This window comes from Cyanistes caeruleus, chromosome 17 (genome assembly GCF_971803275.1).
Source record: "Cyanistes caeruleus chromosome 17, bCyaCae1.hap1.1, whole genome shotgun sequence".
Classification (NCBI taxonomy): Eukaryota; Metazoa; Chordata; class Aves; order Passeriformes; family Paridae; genus Cyanistes; species Cyanistes caeruleus.
Window position 1 is genome coordinate 9,540,093 of NC_141717.1, and position 20,465 is coordinate 9,560,557.

Genomic DNA, 20,465 nt, shown 5'->3' on the forward strand with positions numbered 1-20,465 from the left:
TAAATTCTTCAAAGGAATTTAAAAGGAAACACTCTTATGGAGGTGTTAAATGGTATCAAAAGCTCTTTATGAAGTAAGATCATAATGAACATGTTGGATTTTGCAAATGTGGATAAGCATCAGAATATTTCAGTCAGTTGTGTTAGACTGCAATTGTCGAAGCTCTTATTTAGAGCCTTCCCCCCTCCATATAATATTTGGTGTTCAGAGGTTTTACTCTATCAAAACAATTGCATTTACACAGTGTCTCCATTGGCTGATTGTCAGCAGATCTGTAACCCCAAATTTGGGGTAGCCTACATTAATACTCATCACTGAGCTGTTTGTTTTGGCTTGGACTGGGCGTTCATTTCTGTGGGCAGAGCTCAGCGCGTTTGTCTGGTTCCCCTGAGCATGATCTCACACTCCAAGTAGGTGTTGGGGACTCAGGAGCCTTCTCTTTGCTGGTGGTGTGAGCTAAGGGCTTCTAAGCTTCCTGTTCAAGAAAATGCAATGAAAAGTAAGGAGCATAAGTTGATGTTAGAATCTGTGTAAGCACAGAAGCTGTAAAAGAGTCAGGTATTACAGGATTGAGCCATTGCACCCCATCCAAGTTCTCTTCTTTTCTAAGTGTGTTTAGCTGTGCAGCCAAAGCCTTGTGGCCTCGCAGGCCAGTCAAGCCCTGCTGCCTCCTCTGAGCAGTTCCTTCCTTTAAAATACAGATCCCATCTCCTTACTACCGACCTGGAAACTCCCATCCTACCTGCTCCTCCTCAGGCTGAGGGCTGCTCAGCCAGGAAGATGTTTTCAGGAGATGCCTCAGTGGGGATGACCTGAGTAATACTCGGTTAGTGACTTCACTGCCCATCTGTCAGCTGTGTCATTTGCTTTCCTGGTTTGTGCTTGCTGGAACACAACTCACTGTATTCAAAACATAATAAAAGAGGAGTTTTATAATTGACCAAAGGCATATTTTTCTGCCAGCTTGTTTGTAATTCATGCCATTGCTATGACTCACTGAATATGCTGATTTGTGTGCAATGAATTAAAGATGGCTGAACCAGTTGCTACCTCCACGTGTGTGTGCAACCCCCTTCAGGAGAGTGCTGCTTTCACAGTGGGAGTGTCTGTGGCAACTGCCGTAATTTCCATTTTCCAGCTGCTGAGCTAGGTTTAACTGGTGCAGATGTTCATAATCCTTAGCAAGGACTGGCAGTTCAGGAACTCCTCTGTGCATGGTTCAGCCATAGCTGCTTCACAGGACAGCTTCCAGAAGGGTGGGACAGCTTGGCATAGTAACAAATTCCTCTATCCAAATATGCCTGAATTTGAGTCACCCCCAGCAGTTCATGCTGCTTCAAAGGAAGGTAACAGCAGTGTGTGTTGTGTCCTTTAGAATTCTGTTCAGTAAGAATTTATCTGCCTTATAAGCATGTTGCTACTGTTAATATCTAACTACAAACTTCCAAGACTTCAGGCACCCAAAGTGTTAATACAAGTAAGTCACTGGAATTTTCATGGAGTTACTTTAATGCATCTAAATCAGATGTATATCAGATGTACATTTCATTTCATTGAACTTTGGTCCTTTGTGAAACCATCTGAAATAGATGCTTATGAAATGTTTGCTTGCTGATTAGGTTAAATAAATAAATAAGTAATAGGAAGAGAGAGGAAGAAGGGAAAATGCAATTCCAGAAAATTGCCAGTGTCAAAAAAATACCCTTCTCCTTCCCTGTCTCTGGTACAATAATGATAATTTAAGTTTGAGGTAGTGGATGCACTGGCAAAAGTAATTTATAAGACGTCTGATAATTTCTGACTCGTATCACATGAGACTTCATCAGTTAGAATCTTAAATTCTACCCAGAATTTGGTAAGTACCTTAAGCAGACCTTGTAAGCTACAAATTGATATCCTTTCAGTGACATGGGCTGCCTCTGTCACCATGGCCACTCCTAATATGGTACCAAGGCTTTTCTAAATAGAGTAAAAACTAGCAAATAACAAACCTGTCAGAAATTATAACCTGCTGTTATAATTTCTTTCACACACACATCTGTATAGTTCAACACTTTTATTTTCTCTGTGATTCCCATGTGTAGCAAGCGAAGCTGTGATCTCTGCTAATTGTATAGAAACGTGCCTTTTTTCAGTACAATGTAATGCAATATTTTTATTTATGATGCTTTTGTATTTCTTCTCCTCAAATACTGCATAAACTGTCCTCTTCTTTAACAAGACCTAAGGGCTGATACAGGGATGTTCGTTGCTGCTGTGAGAAGTTGCTTTGTTTCTTCCTGTAATTCCATCCTGACTTGGCAATGCAGGCTCAGAGTTATCATTTCATTTGACCTGTAAATCAATCTGTGTAACATGCAAAGTAACCACGAATGCAAAGGAAATGAGGAAAAAGTCATTTGAAAAGCATTTTATGGGGCACATTCCAAGGCTGTATTTATGTGTGTTTTATTCCTTCCATGAGGAAACAGTGAAATATGCAGAATTGTAACACAAATACACAAAGAAACAGGAAAAAGGAAGGATAGAGTGAGAATATTTATATATGTTAATGAAGAATGGAGGGATTTAAGAAGAACCTGATCTCTTAGCTTTGCAGCGAGGAATAAAGATCTGCATCTTCTTTTCCCTTCTGGCCTGGACTTAGAGCATTACATGGGTAAGTTGCTTTGCCTCTGTGTCTTACTCCTCTGACTTAGCAAGGAATGTGAAGAATGTTGTGTTACCATAACAATTTATGTCTTATATTGCATTTGTTGTTGTATCAATATTGTGTTGGTAAACTTTTTAAAGGATGACTTCATGCCTTAGAAATGTTTGATGTATCCTAATGTTTAGCATTTGCTTATATGAAAAATATTCTGAAGTTTCCTTTCCCAAATTCAGATCCCATGATTTGTATTTCTGACTAAAAATTCTAAGCCTAGATAGACATAATTAGAGGAGAGCTCTTTTTCTCTTCCATTAACATTGCAAGACCTGATATAAATGCTTTTTAACATCTTCTGTCTTCTCTCACATATAGGGTGAATATCTTACTGTTGTCACTTCCCTTCTGTCAGCACCCTGTTGTTTTAGATGTCCTTGTTATGAAGGTGGTTGTTTTTGTAGTCACCAAGAGATACGTTCCCTTAGTCAAAAGTATTTGCACCCTACAGTAGGTCTGCCCAGACCTCTCTGGGTCTGCAGGGGGGATCAGTGCTCTGTACCCTGTCCAAACGAGTCTCACCACTCTGAGTTCACAGACTGTGTCAGTACCTCTGATGGGGCATCTGCATGTGAACAAGAGCACAAGCAGGTGCTCAAACACACAGCAAGCTTGGGCAGCTCTACTAATTTAGGGCTTAGATACTGAAATTTTTAATAAGTCAGATGAAGAGGGGGTATTTTTTGTATGGCAGGTATTTCAGCAAAACCCTGTCCTTGAGTACGTTTAAGAGAGAGCTTAGTCTCTTCTGACTTTCTGCTATTCCTCTGCCCTTAGGCACTCCAGAACATCCCATCCTGCCTGTGACTCACACCAAATATCCAGCTGTCATCTTAACTCATGCCTCTGTTGCTTCATGCTCTGATTATTTTGTTAGAGGCTCTTTTCTGCATAGGATCTTCCACACTTGAAAACCTTTCTTCAGGTTACCCCACAGCTGGAGCACAGCTCCTTTTCTGTGTCCTGGGAGTGCAGAGCTGTGAAGTTCACAGGACCTGCTGAGTGACCAGGACATAGACCTGGTCTCACACACCTGCCTTCTGGGCCATGGTTTGAAACCCCTCTGGGGTCCAGTGTTCAGAATCAGCACCGGGATCAGGCTTTGTATGCTGGGGATGGAGATTGTCTTGTCTGTCTTATGCCAAATCCTATTTACTCAATTCAGCCTTGGGTCTGGCAGCATGTGATTTGAAATGAACTTGTGTAAGCATACTGGGTTCCTCTATGAAACAGTGCAATTACATTTCAACATTGCTTTACAGTCGGAATGTGAGCAACGTTCTGATAAGCCAACACACTTCAGGAATGTAGGCCTCCTCCATGTAAATAAATGGACAAACTCCCTGACACCTTCCTATTGTGTTTTATAGTCATCTGCTACAAGTACTGGATGTTTTGTTAGTTTCTATGTGCCTCCATGAATGGTCATAGAAGAAAAAGTAGAAAAAGGCAGTATAGAGTTGTGATTCAAGACCAAAAGCAAGCTCCAATATTAATGCAGCAGCTTTTCTTCTTGTAATTTTAGCTTCTGTTTCTTTCAGAAATATTTAGCAGGATGCATTGAATAAAGTATGACCATCCCTCTTTACTAAAGGTAAGAGAATAAGCATAACAGAAGAGGTACAAAATACCAGTTCTGAAAACTCCTCTGAGGTGTCCCCTTCTTGCCAAGGTAGAAACCAAAGCCAAGTTAAAATGCTCTTTGTTAAATTTCACTGAAGAGTGAGGGATTGATAACCTTAGAATAAGCTGACAAGCTGTTTTTTGTGAATTGTGAGAGAGTTCTGGAATAATTCAGGGATAGAATGGGCACTTTATTTCTTGCATTAAATGGTAAAAGCTGTCAGTGCTGTGGACAGCTCAAAACAGACAGTTTTGTGTTCTTGGGGATTTTACTTTGAGCTGAGCTTGTCACTCACTCAGCAATCCAAGAAGTGCAGATTAATCTGACAGGTTCAATATTTTGGTTCTAATGCCAACGATAGGGACTTTAGAACATACATGTTATACGAAAATATATTTGCCTAGGTGTCAGTTTGAATTCTTGTCAGCACATGAACATGAAATTACATTTAAATTGCAATTGGTTACCTATGAACTTGAGATATTTCTAACATGCAAACATTCAAAATGGTAGTAATTTATATTTAGATGTGGGAGTGTTTCTTTAGCATCTTAACTACTGTTTTGAGACTTAGACACACCCATTTAAAAATGTTGGCTTTGATTTCTCATTGTTTAATTTGCAAAAGCATGTGTGTTTTAAAAGTGCTTTAAAATCTTAGTATAGAGCACATATATAATATTAATCATTTCATTAATTCATCATTAATTTTAAATATGTTCTTTAACAATACATCACCTTTTCCTGTTCCCTTGTGCACAAGGTAGTTTATTACCTTCATTCCTCCTGGAAGACAGAGAACAACCCTTGTACCTACAGATAAGCCTCTCTGAAAATACAAAATTTGATTGGGGATGGAGATAAAAAAATCGGGATGAAAGTGCTGAGTAGCATTGCCAAAGAGGAATTTTGTTTCTTCTCTAGTAGTTTATCTACAGAATGATGGTACCAATGGTATATTTGTGTTGTGGGGTGTCTTATACTTTTACTTGGTATGTGAGAGGTCCCATCCTGTTCAGAATGGTCTGATGTGGAGAATTTTTTATTCTTTTATCCTGAAAAGGAACGTAAATTATGTACAAATTAAGCCCTGCCCTTTTTTGGCTCCCAGCCAGCCACCAGCTACGAAGGAGCAGGAACAGCAAAAGGCCTGAGCACACAGGAACTTCTCTGTCTGCCTGAGAGCACCTGATGCCCTTGAGTCAGGAATTGTCCAGCACAGAGACATCTCACCCTCTTACCTGGACAGGAAGGCCTGGGAGAGCACTGACTGCAGGATTCTACCAAGGGTACTTACTACTTCTTTAGCTATTTTAAAAAACCTGATATGTTTGACTTCAACTTTTTATGGGAAGTAATTAGAACATTTCTGATATTTGAAATGACAGTAGGGGAGCTAAGAGCAACTCACACTACATGTGCTGCATGAGATGTTTCTATGTTCATCAGCAGAATACATTAATAAATAAGAATAGCTCCTACTAATTCAGAGAAAAAAGAAAGTTACTGATTCGAAAAAGAAGCATTTTCAAAAAGAAAATTGCTTATGTTCAAAATTTGAAGACAACTTTCTAAATCCATGAAGCAGATCAATATACTAATGCTATTAGTTTTTAAGAAATATTTCTAGAAAACTTTAAACTTTTTAATGCAACCTCCAGCTTACTTAAACCTTAAGGAGATATTAATGACAAATGTTAAAATATACACCATTTCTCAAATATCTTTTTGTAATATATGTGATAAGCTTGACTTTACTTCTCCTTACAGTGTATGAAAAGATGCTTTTTCTCAGAAGGCAAGGCAAAATAATTTTATATGGCTTAAAACTCCTGCATTTCATACTCTAGAGACACAGATTTATGTTTCCTTGCTTGAACAGGACAGCATACTTGTTTTAGTTGTATTACATTAGCTGTAATTTAAATTTTGATTTGGAAACATGGATTATTTTTCGTTTTTAAAATGTCAGGATGTTTTTCAACATAAGGAGTTTGTGTTTTACAGTGTTACACCACTCAGTTTGCTGAACTGAGTGAACTGACATTGGTGTTAAAACCATGTAACAGCGTGAAGAATATGGTCCTTTCCTGTGTCTGAAATCTAAAACCCAACATATAAAATAAGAAGAATATTACAAACAAAATTGTAAAATACTAAGTAAGCAATGGCTAAAGTAGTCTATAATTTTGTATGCTGCGGCTGCACTTTGTGTTACTTTTCTAGAATTTTTGTCACCCTGGAAGTGAGAGCTACCAGCTGTGCCCTGTTTATGCCTGAGCTCTGCTGAAGCCTGGAGTCCATGGCTGAGAGCAAACTGTACTTAATTGTGAGGCTCTTCTCATATGAGGAGCTCTCCAACTATGAGTAAACCAAAATAACCTGCAGAGATTTGGTCTATATTCCTGTACTAAACTGCAGGCACCCAGCTGGGCTCCCACTTTACGGTGACATGACTGATTGCAGATTTTTTCTGGATTTTTGTTTGGGGGTGTAAGAACCTAGATCCCAATGTGCAAAGGCCAAGCATGAAATCTGGACAACAGAGGCTCTCTGTGTGGGAGAATTAAATTTCTTGGACAAGTGTTTAATGTAGAATAAACTAATTTGCAATACAGAACAAGGTGGACAGATGGGTTAATCCCATGGAGTTATCCTAGAATGATACTCGAATCAGTTTTCCCAACTAGATGAACCCACAGGGCAGATGGCTTATCTCTTCTGCCCCTTGTTGGTTTAGCTGTCTATGAATGCCCTACTGAGAATAATATGGTCAAAAGTTAGTGAGAACTGGACAGAAAACGAAATATATTTAACGTATAACCAGAAAAGCTTAAAATGGTAACAAACTTCTATCATTGCCAAAGACCCAAATGTGAAATAAAGTTGATTTTAAAAGTAGAGCGAATCCTTTCTTATATTTCTTATCTAATGTCTTGGTTTATTTTTCTGACTAGTAGGATAACATCAATTTGGCATTAATATATCAGAAGTTAACGAGTTTTCAAGGATAAAATGTTTGATTAAACCAAGTATTAAAAAATGCCATCACAGCTATTAAGGTTAGGTAATTATAATGACTCTAAAATCCTGTAATATCTCTTCATTTCTTTATAATATGAAATTTAGACATGAGGAAAAGACTAAATCTTGGAATATAAAAGTATTCTGACTCATTAAACATTACACATAAAAAGCTCATCACCAAAATTATTACTTTATACATTTTAAACATATTAAAATGATAAAACTAGTATGGGAGCATTGTAGTGTGAGAATAATTGAAACTACTCAGACCTCAAACCAATATGCAGAAATTTTCAAGAGATCTTCTCTGTTGCAGTCGTGATGCCAGAGGGATCCACGGAAGAGCTCCACAGCAGCCAACCCTGTGAGAGCCAAGTGCCCGAGCCTGCTGGGCTGCTGGCTCCCAGGAGCAGCAGGACAATGGTAACAGGAGGCGGAGGCTACCTGGGATACAATCTGGGATGTGCCCTTGTGAGCTCGGGAATTGCTGTTGTGCTGTTCGATGTTCGGAAGCCTAAATGGGAAATTCCAAGCGGAGCGGATTTTTTCAAGGTGTGTTGGAGTTACATGTCTCATGCTCATTATCAAGGCTTCCTCTTAAGGACCTTTGATTAAAACATTTACAGAAAAGCCTTTCAGGACAAGAAGAAACCGCACTAAAAGGTCCTTGCATGCATAAGTACCTGATTAAGGGATGGCAAACAGGGTCCCAGTGTCTCGGTGTCACCAATGATGCTCTGTTGGGAGGTGACATTCAGTGCCCCAGGGAAAGAGCGAACAGTGAAGGGACAAAGGGTCCTGCTCAGAGGAATTATTTCAAATAAAAAGGTGAGAGGCAAGACAGGGCAATAAAAGGGATCACAAATGCAGAACGACTGCCATGCAGAAAATGATTGAGGAAACTGAGATTTCCAGGCTGGCAAAGAGGTACCTCGGGAGCAGGAGAGCTCTGCAGGCTGTGAGTGGCATTGTTCACTGTCCTTCCAGTATAAGAAGGAAGGGCCATCAGGAATGAGGAGTCAGTTCAATACAAACAAAATTATGTACTTTTTGTGCAGTGGGTAAAAGACATGCACAAAGCCTCAAGAAAAATTTACCTCCATTGGAAACTGCTGAATAGATAAATGAAATTAGGCTCAAGAAATCTTCTGAATGAAAATTCTTCAAGACTAGAAGAGCATTCTGGGGGAGAGCATCACATTTGCCTTCTCTATTCATGCTCTTCCTGCAGCACCCCTTTATGAGCACTGATTTCTTTTTGATTTTGAACAATTCAAGAAATTACTGTGTCTGGAAAAAGGGGGAACACCAGAGGTATCCAGTATTTGACAGTTCGCTGCCACGTATGGGGAACACATTCCCGAGTACCTCTCACATGCTCCCAGTGCTTGGATTTGGGCTCTGAGGGCACTTTCTGGGTGCTCCTGTCATGCCACACAAATTCTGGCTAAACCCAGGGCATTGCTCAGCTGATCTTTTCTGAGCATTTAGTGTAAGAGCATTTACCACTGCTGCTAGAACAGGGAAGCTGATGGCAAAGCTGGAAGGGATCACAGGACTTTGGTCCTGCCAGCTGTGATTGTGATGCCAGGTTTTCTCCTTTGGGCTACATCACCCTCTGGGGCAGGGGGAAGGGAGGCAGAGAGAGATGGATGATTCTGGGGAGGGCAGAATACCAGGTTAAACCAGAACTTGTCTGACCCAGGATGTTTTTAAGTTCAATTTCATAAACAAGTTTTACAGACTATGGAAGAGGGAAAAAGTATTATTGAGGAACCATTCAAACACCATAAGCTTGATTTGTTAATGCTGTAAGTCCACATAATTTAATTTAAGTTTTTAGACTCATGGCAATTTACATCTTCTAAAGGGGACTCGAGATCTCACAAATGATCTTCTAGAACAGTGTTTTTTAATAAATCAATTAAAACATAATAAATATTACAAAGTGTAGGAGAGTTACCTGGAAAATTGAACTATGGAGTCCTAGTAAATTAATTAATAAGTGACTTCAGAGGTTTGAGCCTTGAGCAGTGATTTGGAGATGGTTAATATTGTTTATACTGCTTAGCTCCTGTTGTATTGCATTGAGTGTGGGAAATGTAAGTCAGCTGTATTTGTGAAATACTTTGGCAACCTTAGGAGAAAAAAGTTGACAGTTAAAGACTGATTAGAATAGCTCTTAATATTACCTTCAGTTGTTTCTTTCAGGATTATTCTATCAATTTCATTACAAGAAATAATACAATATCTAATATTTTGAAATATCTAAATTCTGAAAACAAAAGTACTATATTTTTATTGTTATCTGTGTGTATGGGAGTACTATTAATGTAGTGTTACCTGGTATACAAAAATGCAATGCAATATTCTAACCCAATCATAGGATTTAATACTAGATACAGGTGTGCTCAGTAATACATGGAATTTCATAAATGTGATTATAGTACACTAATGTACAGTAGAAAAAGTATTAAATACATATAGATTGTACTGGGTTTTTTACTCTTGTACAAAACTGTAATTAAAGTTATCATACAGTGCACCAAACAAACCTTAGATGGATAAAAAGACATTTGTGAAGACAGCACAGATCATATCTCAAGGTGCCAACAGAAACAAGGTTTTCTTATTTGGTGATTCCAAGGGAAACAGCTGAACCCTTCCTGCTGTGATTTATTGTTCCTGGGGCTGGATTCTCCAGCCCTCGAGCAGTTGCTGCTCCCATTCAAGTCAAACAAGTTTTGCCAGCCTGGAGGCTGCAGGACTAAGTGTGAAAATATGCATTATAATTGAAGCCAACAAGAGTCATCTTTGTTTTGCAACAAAATACTGGCAAAATTCTTAGTCATTGCTTTTTCTGTCTGTTCATAATATTTTATTTAATTGTTGTTAAGTACTGTGAAAAACAGACCAGAATGCCTTTAGATTTTCCTTACTAGCCTTAGTTAATACAGTTCTGTAGAGAATGTAAGGAGTTCTACCTGTCAAAAATCCATTCTTTTCTCACTTTACAGGGTGATGTGAGGGATTATGAAGCAGTGTTCAAAGCATGTGAAGGGGTTGACTGTGTTTTCCATGTAGCTGCATGTGGAATGTCAGGATTGGAACAAGCAAGTACCGTTTTGGTTATTTTTGAGAAAGAAAAGAATTGTCTGCACATAACAAAGAATGTAATTTTACAATATTTATGTCACACAGAAGTTGTTACACAGGCCAAGTCATCCATACAGGAAATAAGGGAGGTATTCTTTGAATAATAAAGTCAAAGTGTGAAAGTAATGTACTACAAAATATTCTAGAAAAATGAGATCATATTTTTAACATCTTGGATAAGAAGGTATAGCCTTTTCCTCTGATCTGAAGAAGAGTGACAGCATTGCTCTAAAACTAATACTGATGCATTTTCTTCTTGTGAACTCAGTCATGAGGAAACAGACCACAATCAATATGTTATGCAGAATAACAGTGACAGTTACAGAAGGTATTATCAAAAAAGTCATGAACCTACTAATTTTATTTCTATGAACAGGACAGATTGCCACTGGAACAAGAATTTGTGAAAGCTTTCAGGGAGCATAACCCCTGCCCATAATTCTTGTCTCTATATCATGGAATATCTGGGGTATGACAAAATATTGAAGTATTATTATTTCCTTTTTTATCTTTCATTTTTCAACTGTCTTTGCTCATACACTGAACAAGACAATAAAAATGAGAACTGACAGAAATCACTGTATGTCAGATAGACAGAACCGTAACACATCTAAAAAGACCTCAGCTATTCTAGATCTGGCAGTTGTAACCATCATACTGTAAATGTGACTTGTTTGATTAATTAAATCTTGTGCAAACTCTATTTCTAGCTTCAAAAGAAAGATCAGATTGAATCCATAAATGTTGGAGGCACAAAAATAATAATTGATGGTAGGTACCTAGATTTTCTTTTTCTGCATCTGATCCAAATCATGAATTAAAAAACTTTCTAACTGGATGTTTCCTGTGGAGATCAGGCAGTTAAAGGAGGTTCTTCTCTCCCTCCTGTCAGAGTATGATGTAAACCTGAGTGTGCAGGTCCCTTTAAAGCTGGTAGATTTGCCACTGGTTTAAACTGGGCATAGATTTTCAACCTGGACTTCATTCCTTGGCAGTCCAACTAAAGCTCTCCTCCATGTACTAGTTTTTTTTCCCTTTACTCTATGTAATGGAGAAGTGTTGCCCTCCTTCCTTGTAGAAATAACATGAGACCTGTTGTACTGTTTGTTGTGTCATAAATATTTGGTAACAGGCACTATAGATGTGTATTTAGCTATTATTTTATCACATTAATGCAGAAAATCTTCCATCCTTTCTGCTTACTTACCTTTTTCATTTTTTTTCTTCTTACTTATCTTACTTACCCTTTTTATTATACATTGCTTTTTAATTACTGTCTCTGGAAGATGCCAGTAGATCTCTTTCAGTATATTCAATTCCAAAAAGAACATTTTCCGAGTGTACTGTAAATACAAAGCTTCCTCCTCTTTGTGTTTCCCTCAAAAATCAAATAGGAAAAAAAGGCAGCAAAATGGCAAAACCAGTTTTTATTTAGACTAATTGTCATGCTGCCTGTGTGTTATTACTGAAGAGATGCAGAAATGGAATAGTAGGCAAGGAAAACTCTAAATGAGTTAGAAGGAAGAGTTGCCACATATTCCCCTCTTCCTTCCCCAACCTCCAAACCCACTGAATCATGTCATGTCAAATTTCCATAGGCTCCCAGTACACCATGATGCTGGGAGGAGCATGAACATGCTCATCTACGTTTTAATAATACACCTTAATATTATATTTTCCCCCAAATATTTATAACAATAATTAACATTTATTATTTTCAAAATGAGCCAATGAACCAGCAGGACAGACTGCTTCATAGATTCTAAAAATTCCTGTGTTTGCATTTTAATTCACTTCAACTTTAGGAATATTGTTAAATGAAAAGGAAATTTATATTATTCAAGTTTGTAATGACAGACATGCAGCAGAATTTAGCTACAATGTCTTAGCTACACAAGACTGGAATCCATAATTAAGTCTTTGTTTTGCAAATAACATTAATTTCCTTTGTACTTAAAGCAGGGCTGATTATACACTAGCAGGGTATGCTTTCCTGTTAACACATCATTTGTCACTGATGAACAGACTGAAACAAAGACAGTTTTATGGCACGTGGGCAGAGCTGGCCTGTGCTCCTGTGTGACTTCATGTTCCATTGAAGTGGGGTGCAAGAGGCAGCTCATGGAACCCAGTGGCCTTGCAGTGGTGCTCCCCACAGCACTGTCCCAAGGGCTGTACCACAACCAATGTTCTTACTCATCTCCTTTGTATTCAATTTGTAAAGTGAACATGTTTTAAGAAAGATTTCTCAAGGAGGACTTTTTCCCCCACCAAGATAATTCCACTACCCAGTTGATGATTGCAATCCAGTGATATGATAGTTACAGGTACCTCATCATGAAATATTTGGTGGGCACAATGTGTAATATTCACATATTTGGGATGAAAAATAACAGCTGAATGGAAGATATTATTACATTAAATGATAAGGTAACATTAAAATTAAAATATTACCTTCTTTTCTATAATTGTAATGTTTGTTTTCAAAAAGAAAATCTGCCAGTTCATTTATTTCTCCCTCTTTATTTTTGTTTTGAAATAATATATTTTGTGTATCACTATAGTCTGCAAACAAAGAAATATTCCTAGACTGATATATACCAGTACAGTGAATGTGGTGTTTGGAGGGAATCCTATTGAAGAAGGAGATGAAGAAACTGTACCGTATTTTCCACTGGAAAAGGTATTTTGTCCATGGGATGGTGTGGCATTTACTGTGCTCTAAAGGGTAGATTGTGTGAAGGCTGTTCTGAGAGCAGAAGTTGTTTTACTGTAGATGTTCTCAGTACATTCAGCACAAAAAGTGAGTTAAGTAAATACAAATGGACTTAAGTTCACTCTGAAGCTAAACTTGTGCTACTAAAGTGTAAGTCTGGTTTTTGTCATAAACAAACTATATGTTTATTAAATCTTACTGTTTCTAGTTTTATCTAGTTTTTATCTGTGAGCTGGCTAGATTCAAATGTTGTCAGTCATAAACAGTAAGTTTGCCTTTACAGATTCAATAATTATCTTATTCTGCTTCCTTATAGCAATTTAATCATTATTCCAGAACCAAGGCAATTGCAGACCAAATGGTTCTTGCTGCTAATGGAACTTTACTCAAAGGTACATATAAAGCATTTGGGGCTTTTCTATCATTAGGAGTGCTAATGCAGATTCCCTTCTCTGGTCCCTCATTTATCAATAGTACACTTTAACTGAAATAAGGATTTATTTGTTTCTATTCCTTTTTTCAGTGGATAATTAGCTGTTCTGATAATACCAATTTGTAAGCACTGTCCAATGGGTTCTTGTAACCCCAAGAAGGTTTTTCAGGCTGCTAAGCCCAGGTCTGCCACTGCTGCTTAATTCAGTTTCACACAGAAATGAAATCAAGTTCCCATGAAGCTGAGCCACACAGAATGGTCAAAATGAGTCTTAATTTTGACAGTGTAAAATTCAGACAATATTTGTCAGCTGTCTGACAGTCACCTGTTGCTCTCTCTCCAAGGAGGGGACAAGCTCCACACGTGTGTGCTTCGCCCGCCGGGCATCTACGGACCAGAAGAGCAGCGGCACCTGCCTCGAGTAGCCGTATGTGTTTTGTAGTCAGCTCTGGAGGACACCACAAGTAGTTGTAAGGGCATAACACAAGTGGTAGTACCTTGATTGCAGTTCTTAACCATTCCTGCAGGAATGTGGTGAAAGCTTGGGGCCAGGTGATGTGGTGCAGGGTAACAAATAGCAGGAAACCAGCACTGCGGGCCAGGATCAAGCTGGGCTTCTCAGTGAAAAGTGGAAGGCTGAAATGCCATGGTAAAAGAACTAGGTTTGATCCCTATCATTTAATGGAAATATTGTATTTTAAATATGAACTTTAGTTTATGCCAAATAACATGATGTCACTATATCTAGCCACTGCCTATCAGTGCAACCATCTTTGATTTCCAAAACCACCCACTAGTTGGGTTCCTTCTTGTGACACATTTCTTGTGCTGTAATTGTACACAAATACAGAAACATCCAAGTAATTGGGTTGAGACAAAATCAATATTATAGTACAAAATAAAGGAATAATGTAGTTATCTCATGTTTTCTGTTTCTACAGATAAATATCCAGCGGAGACTTTTTAACTTCAAGTTTGGGAATCACAAAGTTCAGATGAACTGGGTTCACATAGGAAATCTAGTGCAAGCTCATTTACTGGCTGCTGAGGCTCTCACCTCTGAGAAGGGCTATGTAGCTGTAAGTAAACAATATAATCATTGTGTTTCAGTAGCTTGAGTTCTCAAACAGGTTTAATTTTTTGATGTTTTGAGATCCAAGAGTGTCCAAAAATTCATATGCTAAATTCTCAAAAACAGTGTGTAGCTCCACAAGTATACAGGCAGTGCAAATGCAAATACATTCCACTCATATTTTGATGTTTTTTTGTTTGGTTTGAAAATACAAAATTTCCTGGGTTACTGGAGGAAACTGTATTTTTAATTACCTTAATATATTCACTATTACACAAATACCTATACATCCTGTTATTCTCTTGAAAATAGGTTGTGACTATTGATGCATAACATTTAAAGCAACCATTCTGAGGCATTCCAGTTGAATTTTCAGAGCTGAAAATTCCAAAAAAGATATTTACAATATTAGTGGACAATTTTTAAAAGTTTTTCTTTCTGTTCTACCAGTCATAATTGCAGTAACAGTCTGAGGACTGTGAAGCATTACAGAACTGACAATGTCACAGCAGTTTCTGCATTCACAGTTCCTGAAGGTCCCAGATTCATTTAGATTGGTAGGAGCATACAACCAATTGGTAGGAGACAACAAGTGAACATCCCACCATATGTTCTCCATTAGTTCAGTGCTTGGAAGCCACAAAACTGTTTTAGATTTATGTAATTTCCAGAGTCCCAGGTTTGCTTGGGTGCTCAGGTGTTCCTGGTACTCAGAGCTGGGCAGACTCCTCATCCAGAGCACAGCTGGAATTCGACCTCAGAGCTGTGTTTGTTAAATGCCATCAGTGCTGCCCCTTCCATTGAACTCACAAAGGTTATTCTATGCCCAGCACATCATGATTCTTCACATAATGATCCAACAGCTGGGCTACTACATGGGAAAACTGAGCTCTGATCTACACTACAAAATTGTTAATCATCATGAGCTCTACCACCACTGTGGGGTTACCACAGTGAAGGCAATTTCTTCTGTGTACATTCACCTTGCACATGCTGCCGTGTTGTTCACAAAATCATGACAGCCAGGTAGGTATGAGACAGAAAATGCCATCCTGTGCACAGTTTTGTCACTGTTTTTCTCTGCTTCTTTACCAGAGTGGTCAGGCTTATTACATCCATGATGGTGAGAATGTCATCTTCTCTGAGTGGATTGTGCCTTTGGTACGTACTGCACAGCCCTGCAGATCCCAACACTGCATGGGCACAAGTCTTGTCATTGACTGACACACCAGCCCAACAAAATGAAGTTCAGTGCACATAAATTACTGAATTATTTAACATTAAACTCAGCCCTGCTTCTCCTGCTTTCTAAAATTCCACTGGTGTTCAGGGAAGTTTTGGACACGTGTAACTGTGCAGTTTGGCGTTCTTGCTTTGAGAGGATTTAGTTGGGAGGTCCAGAACCTGCTGCAGGACAGAGCATTTCATGAAGCAAACCCACAGTGAATGGCAAGCTCTGCCACTGGCATCTGGCAGGACTCTTACAGTTGTTGCTTACCCCTTTGTCCTGGCATCAGCTGCAGCACAGAGGGGAAGCCCATGCAGAATCTTGCCTTAGAAGCTAAAAAGAGACAACACTATATTTTCAGAAATATCAGGCTGGGATTCTAGGAGCATGCCAAAGCTTTGATCCCGCAATACCATCACAGAAAATGACTGCAGCAGAAAACTGGGACTGTATTTAAGTGTAGTTCAGTATTCCAGTCTGAGTAATTTCCCCCTTAGAAATGGCCTTTTATTCCCCTTTATTGTCCAATTGCAGATGAAGGGTGGGAGATGGGCACCAAAGAATAAGTAGTGGGCTTCAATTGCTTACTACCTTTTTACACAGGAACACTAGCTGGAAAAAATAGTTTAGATACAAGTTTTATCAATGTTCCTTAATTTTTTTCCATTTTCATGCCTCATTGACACCCTCAATTTCTCTATTATTCTTTCTTTTTATACCCTTTTTAGTTTGAAAAATTAGGCTACAGGAAACCTTGGATACATATTCCTGTTCTCCTGGCTCATATAGCAGGTAAAAAAAAAATACATTCTTAATTATTGTGGGTTGTTTGATTTCTTTATTCCTATGAAGCTACATAGTGGCTTTACAAAATACAGGGGCCCAAATTGGAGGAATTATTTAACTTAACGTTATTTTAATTGAGTATAATCACTTGTGCCATGTGGTATTAATTATACCAGATAAAGTTTAAAGGCTATTCATAAACTCATCATGTACTTTATAAATTAAACAGTGCCTTCTACCAGTAGGAATTACAGGATGTACAATGTCAGCATTGTCTCAGTTTATTGTTATCCAGATGTCTCATTAAGTAATTTCTGTTTCACAGCCACTGTGATGGAATATCTGCACCTGATACTAAAGCCAGTTTTTAGCTTCACACCTTTCTTGACAAGGAATGAGGTAAATATATAAAAAAATATAATGTTTATATATTTCTGACTCAAATGCTCATTAAGGATGTGATACACCCTTGGGATTATCTGCATTGCAGCTCTGTTTCCTGTTCTGTTTCCATTGTAGCATCAATGTTGATATATTTTTATCCAAATTCTAGAAAATTGGATATTAAAGTCACTGCTATAACTGTCCTTTTGGCTTTTAGGTGTGGAATGTCACTGTAACTCACACTTTCCGAATAGACAAGGCACGAAACCAACTCGGTTACAAACCAAAGAAATTCTCATTTGCTGATTCTGTGGATCATTATCTAAAAACAAGACCTACCTACCAAGAAGATCACACATTCCTTAAAATGGTGTTTGTCTTTGGCATTTTGTTAAGTTTGATCATTCTTTCTTTCTTCTAAAATCAAATAGCCACTCACCTGTTCCAGAAAACCTCATTTTGTTTCTGAGTATTAATTATCTGGTCATAGTACATTCCTCAGCCACTCTGGGCTTTGTTACTCATATTACTATGATGACACCTCTCTGACCTCATTAAGAAAGGAAAAAAACTCAAAGAAAAACAACTAGAAAAGTGAAAACATAGGATGTATAAGGAAATGTTCCCCAAGAGCAACACAGTGTTACAGTAAAGGAATTCCCCACAAATGGGTGCAGGAATAGTTTTAATGGATCTCCATTAAGTGATTTTTTTCATGCTGGGAAGCATTTTCTAAAAATGATAATTTTGGAGGGTGAGAAGGTGGAAGAAGAGGAACTGTCACAGGACAACAGTGCTGTAACAAGTTCAGCAGCTCCAGTGAAGGAAATGGTGACTAAACAACTCTTCTGATGAAGCCATGGCTACAGCTACTGTCAGTTAGCCTGAAGAATTACAGAGACCTGGGAAACAGTGCAAAAAATATGAGAAGTAAATATTTATAAATAATAGGTGATTTAGAGGAATGAAAATCATATTTATGTAAAATAGTTTTATTGCTCTAAAACTTTGTAAAAATGTAATAAATATAATTATGTGTGTTTGTAAATCAAATAATATCCTTTCAATGCAATAATAAATAATAACTGAACCAAATACTGTTTTAAAGGAGCTTGTGGGAAGGTGGAATTCAGCCAGCTGTTACTGCTCCCTAGAGTCACTTTGTCCACAATCCTGTAGCAGTGCTGGCACACACTGTGTGTTCAGGGAATTGCATTTTGGGGTGAGCAGAGAAGTCAAGCACCAAGACAGGAGTGAGAATCCAACCTCTCTCTTTTCTCCTTTCTTAAGTCTTACATCAGTTGCTTCTTGGGTGGCTTGCACTAAGTGAGCCACCTGTGCAATGTGTACACACCAGGTGTAGCCCAAACAAACCTTGAAGGTGTTATGAGTTTTTTCTTAGGAACCAGCTTTTCTCTGACCAGGGAGCAGTTTCTCCCTCTCTTGCACCCCACGTGAACCAGGAGAGTTGGATTTGCCATGGTGGGTCATGGAAGACAGTGCTGGAAAAGCTCTGCTATCTGACTATCTCCATTCTGTGTTCCTCTTGCCTTTTGTTAGCATTTTACATGATTTTTAAGACCAGTAAGTTTATGAGATTCTCTCACTCTATAGGATATGCAGGGGAGCCAAGAGCAAGCCTAGAACAATAAAGCTTACAGGTAAAAGACAATACACAGTGACAGGAAAATATATGAACAGCCACAATTACCACTGCAGCTTGTTTAAGCAAAACTTTATTTTACTCTATTTTTTTTTTCTCTTCACTAACAGTTCTGTGTGCAGTGAAAGCAGTAGAGTCTGCTTGATTATGGATTTGCATTTGGAGATTGTCCTTGTCCATACAAAGTGAGCTCCCATTTACACCTTCCTTTAGCAGGAGCACTTCTCAGCCCTCTCTCTTATTCCTGGCAATTGACAGGAAGCTTAAAGAAGCTCTGTATATATGAGATCTTTATCCAGGTTTGATTAAAACCAGTTAATTCACAATTTATCACTACAGAGCTGCAGCTGAGCCAGCAAGTGCTGCAGGCAGGCAGTACTGTGGAAGCCTCTACTCCTTAGAAATGCAGAATAGAAAACCACAAGTGTAAAGTTACTTCCAAGCGAAAGCATTTTAGCTGCATGCAAACATTCAATTTCATTCTAAATTAGTTATTTATAAATCTTTCATATCACTTTTATTGGACTAATAGCTCAGGATGCATCCTGGATTGCACCAACACTTTTCACAAGAGTGCAAGCTGTGGCCTCATGTGGATGCTCCTCAGTAAGGACTAACCAAGGAATTCATTGGCTTTGTGGTTGTAAGTCCCCATGGAGTCCCATCATTTCAGACCTGTAACACCAAACCTGTGGTTTGTTATTTTGGGTAGGATGTTTTTTTACATCACTGTTATAGCAGCACTGATTAACAATAACTGGCTTCAGTACATTGATTTATCTTTCTTACAGATGTAGTATTTGGGATTTTAAAACAATCCTCAGTACCAGCTGGGAATAGCCAGCTCTCTTATTTCTGTGTCTGAGTCTTGGTTTAAGCTGGCTCTTGTTTGAGTTACTCCTACTCTAACATAACTGCAGTGGGTCTTAAAGTGATTAAAATTTAATATGAATGTTCAGACATAGCACAGCTGTAACAAAAGAGGTAAATGTGTTCAAAGCTTTAACTTTTGCCTGGAATGGGTAACTGAAGTTCTGCAGCTCCTGACCCTTTTCACATCCTCCCAGGCTCAAATGACCACAGGGAGGCTCAGGTGGAAAGGGACCTTAGTGCTCATTTGTTTATTTGTGCCTCTTTGGGAACTCCTGCTGTTTTGCAGGTGTCTTAGAAGTTCTGCATGCCTATGAGCCATGAGTCGGTGCAGTCCCACCGCCGACTGTCCAACCAGTAGGCAGGAGGTGGTGTTTTTTTCCTGAACAACCTGTTCAACAGGTACCTCCGTGTGGCCGGAGCCCTCACTACTGACAGCATGCTTTTGTGCAGCACTCACAGCTGTGTGAAGACACTTGGAGGTAAGAACCATAGGATGCTCTGGGATCCCAGGGATGCTCTGGCAACCCAGGAATACCAGGACATGCCGTGGGATCCCTAGGATGGTGTGGGCTACAGGGATGCTGTGTGATAAGCAGAATCCCAGGGATGCTGTGGGACGAGCAATATCTCAGCTGTGCAATCCCAAATCTGCTGCCAGATTAGTGGGACCTACGGGTGCTGCGGGAGCCTGGGAGTGCGGTGGGATGTCAGAGATGCTGCGGGGCCCCGGCGGGGCTGCTGCAGACGCTGTTGGCGGGGCCGGGCCGGGCGCTCCTGCCCGGGGCGGCTCCCGCAG

At 38.9% G+C, this 20,465-nt stretch overlaps 1 protein-coding gene and 1 long non-coding RNA gene across 2 annotated transcripts; one reads left to right on the top strand and one right to left on the bottom strand.

Annotated features, from left to right (window-relative positions):
* Nucleotides 1–5,446: 5,446 nt before the first annotated feature.
* On the top strand, nucleotides 5,447–17,623 carry SDR42E2 (short chain dehydrogenase/reductase family 42E, member 2). The gene is made up of 12 exons (XM_023936719.2): nucleotides 5,447–5,620; nucleotides 7,675–7,910; nucleotides 10,376–10,471; nucleotides 11,225–11,285; nucleotides 13,079–13,197; nucleotides 13,547–13,622; nucleotides 14,008–14,090; nucleotides 14,605–14,742; nucleotides 15,831–15,896; nucleotides 16,692–16,755; nucleotides 17,075–17,148; nucleotides 17,351–17,623. Exons 2-12 carry the CDS (start codon nucleotides 7,680–7,682, stop codon nucleotides 17,552–17,554), a joined length of 1,212 nt encoding a protein of 403 aa, XP_023792487.1. The 5' UTR covers nucleotides 5,447–5,620; nucleotides 7,675–7,679; the 3' UTR covers nucleotides 17,555–17,623.
* Nucleotides 17,624–17,801: 178 nt separating this feature from the next.
* On the bottom strand, nucleotides 17,802–20,463 carry LOC147650054 (uncharacterized). The gene is made up of 2 exons (XR_015277412.1): nucleotides 20,343–20,463; nucleotides 17,802–18,035 (listed from the first exon to the last, which is right to left on the bottom strand). It is a non-coding gene; the product is annotated as an uncharacterized LOC147650054 (long non-coding RNA).
* Nucleotides 20,464–20,465: the final 2 nt, after the last annotated feature.

Excerpts from the sequence above, each read along its gene's own strand:
- SDR42E2 (XM_023936719.2), top strand. The coding sequence starts at position 7,680 with ATGCCAGAGGGATCCACGGAAGAGCTCCACAGCAGCCAACCCTGTGAG. Across the intron at positions 13,623-14,007 it reads TAATGGAACTTTACTCAAAG|GAGGGGACAAGCTCCACACG; the intron begins GTACATATAAAG and ends TCTCTCTCCAAG. Across the intron at positions 14,091-14,604 it reads GGCACCTGCCTCGAGTAGCC|ATAAATATCCAGCGGAGACT; the intron begins GTATGTGTTTTG and ends CTGTTTCTACAG.